General features: G+C 68.7%; 1 protein-coding gene across 1 annotated transcript; it reads right to left on the bottom strand.

Moving 5' to 3' along the window:
* Positions 1–213: 213 nt before the first annotated feature.
* LOC135311229 (AP-1 complex subunit sigma-1A-like) lies at positions 214–8,693 on the bottom strand. Its single transcript, XM_064440356.1, is given in 6 exon segments — positions 214–370; positions 2,802–2,946; positions 4,279–4,342; positions 4,345–4,379; positions 4,621–4,799; positions 8,518–8,693. Coding segments are annotated over 6 exon segments (609 nt in total). The 5' UTR covers positions 8,656–8,693; the 3' UTR covers positions 214–322.
* Positions 8,694–9,332: the final 639 nt, after the last annotated feature.

The following is a 9,332-nucleotide window of genomic DNA, read 5'->3' as shown; positions in this document are numbered from 1 at the left end:
GGGGCGCACCCACTTTTGACACACACCCCCCCCCAAAAAATAGAGGGGACAGGGATGTTCCTGTGATGGGAGGGGCACAGGGACCCAGGCCCCCCCCCCCCCAAATTAGGGGACCCCCCCCCGAGCCCCCCCCCCCTTTTTTGTATATATATATTTACAGTTTGGGGGGGGCCATGACGTGTGTGTCCCCCCCCCCCGTCGTCATTTCCAGGGTGCGATTGGTCCCGTGAGGCTGAGCGGGGGGGGGGGGGGGGGGAAGCGCCCCCCCCCCTTAATGTGGGGGCGTCGTGTCCCCCCTCCCCCCCCAAAATATGGGGGGGGGCTATGCCAGCCCCATCTCCTCCAGCACACTGCGGGGTGACTCGTCCTCCTGTGGGGGGGGGGGCAAAGATGGGTCAGGGATTGGGGGGGGGCACAGAGGGGAGACCCCCCCCCCAAACACACAGGGGGTTCCCTGGGTGGGGGCACAGAGGGGAGACCCCCCTCAAACACACGGGGGGGGGTCCCTGGGGGGGGCACAGGGGGGAGACCCCCCCCCCAAACACATGGGGGGGGTTCTCTGGGGGGCACAGAGGGGAGACCCCCCTCAAACACACGGGGGGGGTCCTGGGGGGGGCACAGAGGGGAGACCCCCCCAAAACACAAGGGGGGGGGGGGTCCCTGGGGGGGGCGCAGAGGGGAGACCCCCCCCAAACACACGGGGGGGGGGGCACAGAGGGGGAGACCCCCCCCCAAACACACGGGGGGTTACCTGGGTGGGGCACAGAGGGGAGACCCCCCCCAAACACAAGGGGGGGGGTCCCTGAGGGGGGCACAGAGGGGAGACCCCCCCCAAACACAAGGGGGGTTCCCTGGGGGGGGCACAGAGGGGGAGGACCCCCCCCAAACACGCAGGGGGTTCCCTGGGGGGGGGCACAGAGGGGAGACCCCCCCCAAAACACACGGGGGGGGGGGCACAGAGGGGAGACCCCCCCCAAACACGCAGGGGGTTCCCTGGGGGGGGCACAGAGGGGAGACCCCCCCCAAACACACGGGGGGGGGGCACAGAGGGGAGACCCCCCCCCAAACACACAGGGGGTTCCCTGGGGGGGGCACAGAGGGGAGACCCCCCCCCAAACACAAAGGGGGGGGTCCCTGGGGGGGGCACAGAGGGGAGACCCCCCCCCAAACACAAGGGGGGTTCCCTGGGGGGGGCACAGAGGGGAGACCCCCCCCAAACACAAAGGTGGGGGGGTCCCTGGGGGGGGCACAGAGGGGAGACCCCCCCCAAAACACACAGGGTGTTCCCTGGGGGGGGGGAACAAAGGGGAGACCCCCCCCAAAAAAAACACACAGAGGGGGTCCCCTACATATGGGGCGTGGGGTGATGCTGCCCACCCATGGGTGGGAGGGGGGCACAGACGGGAGACCCCCCCCCCAAAACACATGGGGGGGTCCCTGCGGGGGTCCCAAAGGTGAGACCCCCCCCCCTAAAAAAAACCCCACACTTGGGGGGGGGGGGAATCTCCTAGATATGGGGGCTTGGGGTGCCGCCACCCGCCCGTGGGTGGGGGGGGGGTCCCCACGCTGGGTGTGGGGGGGTTGTTTGGGTGTCACCCATGATTTGGGGGGGGTGGGGGGTGGCTCACGTGCCGGGGGGGGGCGGGGGGGACACACACACACGCGACACTGCGGAGCCGGTGACTCATTTCCCCTGCACCAGGCAGCGCCCGCAGCCCCCCCCCCCGTCCCCATCCCCCCCCCCCTCCCTGCTGCATCACAAAATGGGGGGGCGGGGGGTGTCCGGGGGGGTGGGGGGGGTTGGGGGGGGGCTGCGGCACAGGTTGGGGGGGGCCGGAGGGATCGGGGGGGGCCGGAAGGTCTTTTTGGAAGGGAAAAAAGGGGGTCTAGAGGGGGCCGGGGGGGGGGTTGGGGGGTGTCAGAGTCATTGAGGGGGGGCTGGGGGAGAGAGGAGGGGTCTATAGGGGGGTGGGGGGGGGCCAGGACCATTTGAGGGGGGTCTACAGGGGTATCAGGGATCTTTAGGGGGGTTTGGGGGGGCCAGGACCCATTGGGGGAGTGTCTATAGGGGTATAGGGGGTTTATAGGGGGGTTTGGGGGGGGCAGGACCCTTCGGGAGGGGTCTATAGGATATTTGGGGGTTTATAGGGGGGTTGGGGGGGGCCAGGACCCTTCGGGGGGGTCTATAGGGGAGTGGGGGGGGGCCCAGGACCCTTCGAGGGGTGTCTATAGGGGTATCAGGGATCTACAGGGGGGATTTGGGGGTGCCAGAGCATATGGGGGGGGTCCATAGGGGATTTGGGGGTGCCAGGGCCATACGGGGGGGGGGTCCATAGGGGATTTGGGGGGTGCCAGAGCCATACGGGGGGGGTCCATAGGGGATTTGGGGTGCCAGAGCCATGGGGGGGGGGTGTCCATAGGGGATTTGGGGGTGCCAGAGCCATACGGGGGGGGGTCCATAGGGGATTTGGGGGTGCCAGAGCCATACGGGGGGGGGTCCATAGGGGATTTGGGGGTGCCAGGGCCATACGGGGGGGGTCCCATAGGGGATTTGGGGGTGCCAGGGCCATACGGGGCGGGGTCCATAGGGGATTTGGAGGGTGCCAGGGCCATACGGGGGGGGTCCATAGGGGATTTGGGGGTGCCAGGGCCATACGGGGGGGGGTCTCATAGGGGATTTGGGGGTGCCAGGGCCATACGGGGGGGGGTCCATAGGGGATTTGGGGGTGCCAGGGCCATACGGGGGGGGGGTCCATAGGGGATTTGGGGGTGCCAGGGCCATACGGGGGGGTCCCCCTCACCTCCTGCAGCAGATCCGCCTGCTCGATGGCCTTCAGGACACTCTTCTTGGAGGTGTCCTGGATCTCCCCCCCCATAACGAACTCGTCCAGGATGAAATAAGCCTTCTCGAAGTTGAAGATGATGTCGAGCTCGCAGACCTGCCCAGAATGGGGGGGAGGGGGCACCCACCATCATCCGGGGGTGTCCCCGCCACCCCCGTACCCCTCCCCGTTAGCGGCCGGGCTAAGCGGCTCTCCGGGGGATTAAGGCGGTGGATTTAATGGGATCAGGTGGATTAAGGTGGCTGTGGGGGGGGCCCCCCCGTGGCCAAGGTGGATGTTGGGGGGGGCCACGGCCGTTGCGCTGGATGTGGGGGGGGCCCTTGGGGTGATCCCATGGCCATGGTAGGGATCTGGGGGGGCCTTGGGGTGACCCCATGGCCGTGGTGTGGATCTGGGGGGTCTTGGGGTGATCTCATGGCCTTGGGATGGATCCAGGGGGGCCGTGGGGGTGACCCCATGGCTGTGGGATGGATCTGGGGGGGCCTTGGGGTGACCCCATGGCCGTGGTGTGCATCTGGGGGGGACCTTGTGGTGATCCCATGGCCGTGGGTGTGGCTCGGGGGGGGGGCCTTGGGGTGACCCCATGGCCATGGGATGGATGTGGGGGGACCTTGTGGTGACCCCATGGCCGTGGTGTGACCCCATGGCCATAGGATGGATGTGGGGGGGCCTTGGGGTGACCCCATGGCCGTGGGATGGATCTGAGGGGGGGCAGGCCTCTGCTGCATGGCTCTGGCCGGGGGGGCTCTAGCACTTTAGGAAGTCCAAGCACCCACAACATGGCCATGGGGTGGCCCAAGCACCCATAGCCTGGCCCCAAAGTGGTTCTGGGGCGACCTCAGGCCAGCCAAGCACCCACAACGTGGCCATGGGGTGGCCCTGGGGGGGCCCAAGCACCCATAGCCTTGCCCCAAGGTGGTTTTGGGGGTGACCCTTGGACAGCCAAGCACCCACAGGGTTGTCCTGGGGTGGCCATGGGGTGGCCCAAGGGGTGGCCCTGGGGTGTCCCAAGCACCCACATCCTTGCCCCAAGGTGGTTTTGGGGGTGACCTCAGGCCAGCCAAGCACCCACAACGTGGACATGGGGTGGTTTTTGGGGTGACCTGAAGCCAACCAAGCACCCACAGGGTTGTCCTGGGGTGGTCCTGGTGGCCATGGGGTGGCCCTGGGGTGGCCCAAGCACCCACAGTGTTACCCCAGGGTGGTTTTGGGGTGACCTGAAGCCAACCAAGCACCCACAGGGTTGTCCTGGGGTGGTCCTGGTGGCCCAGGGGTGGCCCTGGGGTGGCCCAAGCACCATAGCCTTGCCCCAAGGTGGTTCTGGGGTGACCTCAGGCCCAGCCAAGCACCCGTAGCATGGTCCTGGGGTGTCCAAGCACCCCCACACCGCCCCTGGGTGGCCCCCACCCCCCTCGGTGCCCACTCACGCTGCCGAAAGTACTTGTCGAGCAGCTCGACGTAGCGGTGGATCAGCTCCAGCGTGATGAGCTCGTTGTCCTGCCTTCAATGGCGCAGCAGAAGTAGAGGCTGGCGTACCTGGGGGGCGAGGGGGGGGGGACACAAAACAGAGCTTGGGGGGGCTCTCATGTACACCACCCCCCCACAAAACCCCTCGGGGAAGGGGGACGCACCCCCAGAGCGCGAGGTGGCCGGACCCACCTCGGTGGGGTGACTGAGAGGGGACAACCGCGGTGGGTGGGGTGGCCTTGGGGACGCTTTGGGGGGTCTGGGGGGTAGGGATTTGGTGGGGGGTGGGTCTGGGGGGGGTGGGTGTCACCTCTTGTAGACGACCTTGAGGTCCCTCCACTCGAGGAAGCTGCACATCTTGGGTTTGCGGGCCAGAACCACCTGCATCAGCTCCCGCACCATCTTCTTCTTGTCCTTGTCGGCGGTGGCCAGGTACCACTTCTGCAGGCGCAGCTTGCCTTGGCGGCTGAAGAGCAGCATGAAGCGCATCTGGGGAGAAGGGGGGGGTCACTGGGGGGGCACTGAGGGGGTTGGGGGGTCACTGGAGGGGCTGGCGGGGTCACCGGGAGGGCTGGAGGGTCATTGGGAGGGTGGCTGAGGGGGTTGTGGGGTCGCTGAGGGGGCTGAGGGGGAATTGAGAGGGTCATTGAGGGGGTTGCAGGGTCACTGGAGGGGCTGGCAGGGTCACTGGGAGGGCTGGAGGGACATTGGGAGGGTCACTGAGGGGGTGTGGGGTCGATGAGGGGGCTGAGGGGGAATTAAGAGGGTCACTGAGGGGGTTGGAGGGTCACTGGGGGGGCACTGAGGGGGTTGGGGGGTCACTGGAGGGGCTGGCGGGGTCACCGGGAGGGCTGGAGTGTCATTGGGAGGGTCGCTGAGGGGGTTGTGGGGTCGATGAGGGGGCTGAGGGGGAATTGCGAGGGTCATTGAGGGGGTTGCAGGGTCACTGGGGGGGCACTGAGGGGGTTGGGGGGTCACTGGAGGGGCTGGCGGGGTCACCAGGAGGGGCTGGAGGGACATTGGGAGGGTCACTGAGGGAGTGTGGGGTCGATGAGGGGGCTGAGGGGGAATTGCGAGGGTCATTGAGGGGGTTGCAGGGTCACTGGGGGGGCACTGAGGGGGTTGGGGGGTCACTGGAGGGGCTGGCGGGGTCACCGGGAGGGCTGGAGGGTCATTGGGAGGGTCGCTGAGGGGGTTGTGGGGTCGCTGAGGGGGCTGAGGGGGAATTGAGAGGGTCATTGAGGGGGTTGGGGGGTCGCTGAGGGGGCTGGGGTGTCACTGAGGGGACTGGAGTGTTATTGGGAGGGTGGCTGAGGGGGTTGTGGGGTCGCTGAGGGGGCTGAGGGGGAATTGAGAGGGTCATTGAGGGGGTCACTGTGGGGGTCACTGAGGGGCTCACTGGAGGGGCTGGCGGGGTCACTGGGAGGGCTGGAGGGTCAGTGGGAGGGTCACTAAGGGGGTTGTGGGGTCGCTGAAGGGGCTGAGGGGGAATTGAGAGGGTCATTGAGGGGGTTGGGGGGTCGCTGAGGGGGCTGGAGGGTTATTGGGAGGGTGGCTGAGGGGGTTGTGGGGTCGATGAGGGGGCTGAGGGGGAATTGCGAGGGTCATTGAGGGGGTTGCAGGGTCACTGGGGGGGCACTGAGGGGGTTGGGGGGTCACTGGAGGGGCTGGCGGGGTCACCGGGAGGGCTGGAGGGTCATTGGGAGGGTCGCTGAGGGGGTTGTGGGGTCGCTGAGGGGGCTGAGGGGGAATTGAGAGGGTCATTGAGGGGGTTGGGGGGTCGCTGAGGGGGCTGAGGGGGAATTGAGAGGGTCATTGAGGGGGTTGCAGGGTCACTGGAGGGGCTGGCAGGGTCACTGGGAGGGCTGGAGGGACATTGGGAGGGTCACTGAGGGGGTGTGGGGTCGATGAGGGGGCTGAGGGGGAATTAAGAGGGTCATTGAGGGGGTTGCAGGGTCACTGGGGGGGCACTGAGGGGGTTGCAGGGTCACTGGAGGGGCTGGCAGGGTCACTGGGAGGGCTGGAGGGACATTGGGAGGGTCACTGAGGGAGTGTGGGGTCGATGAGGGGGCTGAGGGGGAATTGCGAGGGTCATTGAGGGGGTTGCAGGGTCACTGGGGGGGCACTGAGGGGGTTGGGGGGTCACTGGAGGGGCTGGCGGGGTCACCGGGAGGGCTGGAGGGTCATTGGGAGGGTCGCTGAGGGGGTTGTGGGGTCGCTGAGGGGGCTGAGGGGGAATTGAGAGGGTCATTGAGGGGGTTGGGGGGTCGCTGAGGGGGCTGGGGTGTCACTGAGGGGGCTGGAGTGTTATTGGGAGGGTGGCTGAGGGGGTTGTGGGGTCGCTGAGGGGGCTGAGGGGGAATTGAGAGGGTCATTGAGGGGGTCACTGTGGGGGTCACTGAGGGGCTCACTGGAGGGGCTGGCGGGGTCACTGGGAGGGCTGGAGGGTCAGTGGGAGGGTCACTAAGGGGGTTGTGGGGTCGCTGAAGGGGCTGAGGGGGAATTGAGAGGGTCATTGAGGGGGTTGGGGGGTCGCTGAGGGGGCTGGAGGGTTATTGGGAGGGTGGCTGAGGGGGTTGTGGGGTCGATGAGGGGGCTGAGGGGGAATTGAGAGGGTCATTGAGGGGGTTGCAGGGTTACTGGGGGGTCACAGAGGGGGTTGGGGGGTCACTGGAGGGGCTGGCAGGGTCACTGGGAGGGCTGGAGGGTCATTGGGAGGGTCGCTGAGGGGGTTGTTGGGTCGCTGAGGGGGAATTGAGAGGGTCATTGAGGGGGTTGGAGGGTCACTGGGGGGGCACTGAGGGAGTTGGGGGTTCGCTGAGGGGGCTGGGGGGTCATTGGGAGGGTCGCTGAGGGGGTTGTTGGGTTGCTGAGGGGGCTGAGGGGGAATTGGGAGGGTCACTGAGGGGGTTGGGGGGTCACTGGGGGGGCTGACGGGGCCACTGAAGGGGTTGGGGGTCACTGGGAGGGTCGCTGAGGGGGTTGTGGGGTCGCTGAGGGGGCTGAGGGGGAATTGGGGGGGTCACTGAGGGAGTTGGGGGGTCACTGAGGGGGCTGGAGGGTCATTGGAAGGGTTGCTGAGGGGGCTGGGGCATTACTGGGGGGCAGTGGGGGGTGCTGGGGGGGCAGGGCCTGGGGGTCAGGAGGGGTCAGGAGGGGCCGGGTCACGGGGTCAGGAGGGGCCGGGTCAGGGGTCAGGAGGGGCCGGGTCACGGGGTCAGGAGGGGACAGGTCACGGGGTCAGGAGGGGCCGGGTCAGGGGTCAGGAGGGGCCGGGTCAGGGGTCAGGAGGGGACAGGTCACGGGGTCAGGAGGGGCCGGGTCAGGGGTCAGGAGGGGCCGGGTCAGGGGTCAGGAGGGGACAGGTCGGGGGTCAGGAGGGGCCAGGTCACGGGGTCAGGAGGGGCCGGGTCAGGGGTCAGGAGGGGCCGGGTCACGGGGTCAGGAGGGGCCGGGTCAGGGGTCAGGAGGGGCCGGGTCACGGGGTCAGGAGGGGCCGGGTCAGGGGTCAGGAGGGGCCGGGTCACGGGGTCAGGAGGGGACAGGTCACGGGGTCAGGAGGGGCCGTGTCAGGGGTCAGGAGGGGACAGGTCACGGGGTCAGGAGGGGCCGTGTCAGGGGTCAGGAGGGGACAGGTCAGGGGTCAGGAGGGGCCGGGTCAGGGGTCAGGAGGGGCCGGGTCACGGGGTCAGGAGGGGCCGGGTCAGGGGTCAGGAGGGGCCGGGTCACGGGGTCAGGAGGGGACAGGTCAGGGGTCAGGAGGGGACAGGTCAGGGGTCAGGAGGGGACAGGTCAGGGGTCAGGAGGGGCCGGGTCAGGGGTCAGGAGGGGCCGGGTCAGGGGTCAGGAGGGGACAGGTCAGGGGTCAGGAGGGGCCGGGTCAGGGGTCAGGAGGGGCCGGGTCAGGGGTCAGGAGGGGACAGGTCAGGGGTCAGGAGGGGCCGGGTCAGGGGTCAGGAGGGGCCGGGTCAGGGGTCAGGAGGGGACAGGTCACGGGGGGGGTGTGCCACACACATGGGGTCAGCGTGGGGACACAGGGCCAGGCCAGGGTCAGAGGTCAGAGGTCAGGCCCGGGCACACCGGATCCATCGCCCCTCCCTCACGTGACCCACCCCCCCCCTTCACGTGACCACACCCCCCCCTCCATTTTCCCGCTCCGCCGCTCCGCCCCCGCCTCCCGCCGCCCCGGGCCGGTCTCACCGCTCACCATAGCGCCGGGGCCCGGGGCCGGGGGGGTCCGGGGGAGGGGGCCGAGGCCGGGGCCGGTCCCGGGGCCGCTGGGGTCGGACTGGGCCCGTTCTCCGCCTCCCGGCAGCGCCGCGCCGGGCCCGGCCTCACTGCGCATGCGCCGCTCCGCTTCCGGGAGGGGCGGGGGCCTGTCGCTACGGCAACGGAGGGCGTGGCGTCCCGGGGAAGGGGCGTGGCGTCCCGGGGAAGGGGCGTGGCGTCCCGGGGAAGGAGCGGGGCACCTTAGCAACAGTTACTAAGAGGGCGTTTCCATGGCAACGGGGTTTGGCGGGGGGGGAAGGCATGGGGCTGTCTCCGTAGCGACCGGGGAGGGGGGAGGGACTCCCATCTCCATAGCAACGGTACAGCCAATGGGGAGGGGGCTGCGTTTCCATGGTAGTGATGTTGGTGATGGGGGTGTTTCCATGGTGACGGCAAGGGGGGGCGGGACCCCCAAGGTGTGTCGTCATGGTGACGGGGGGTGTGGCAGGACGTTGGGAGGGGCAGAGTTGGGGGTGTTATGGGGTAATTTGGGGTCCCTGGGGGCAGATTTGGGGGTGACAGGGGCAGTTTGGGGGTCCCTGGGGGCAGATTTGGGGGCGACAGGGGCAGTTTCGGGGTCCCTGGTGGCAGATTTGGGGGTGACGGGGGCAGTTTGGGGGTCCCTGGGGGCAGAGTTGGGGGTGACAGGGGCAGTTTGGGGGTCCCTGGTGGCAGATTTGGGGGTGACGGGGGCAGTTTCGGGGTCCTGGTGGCAGAGTTGGGGGTGATGGGGGCAGTTTGGGGGTCCCTGGG

This window comes from Phalacrocorax carbo, unplaced genomic scaffold, assembly GCF_963921805.1.
Source record: "Phalacrocorax carbo unplaced genomic scaffold, bPhaCar2.1 SCAFFOLD_97, whole genome shotgun sequence".
Taxonomy (NCBI): domain Eukaryota; kingdom Metazoa; phylum Chordata; class Aves; order Suliformes; family Phalacrocoracidae; genus Phalacrocorax; species Phalacrocorax carbo.
This window is presented reverse-complemented; position numbering and strand designations above follow the sequence as displayed.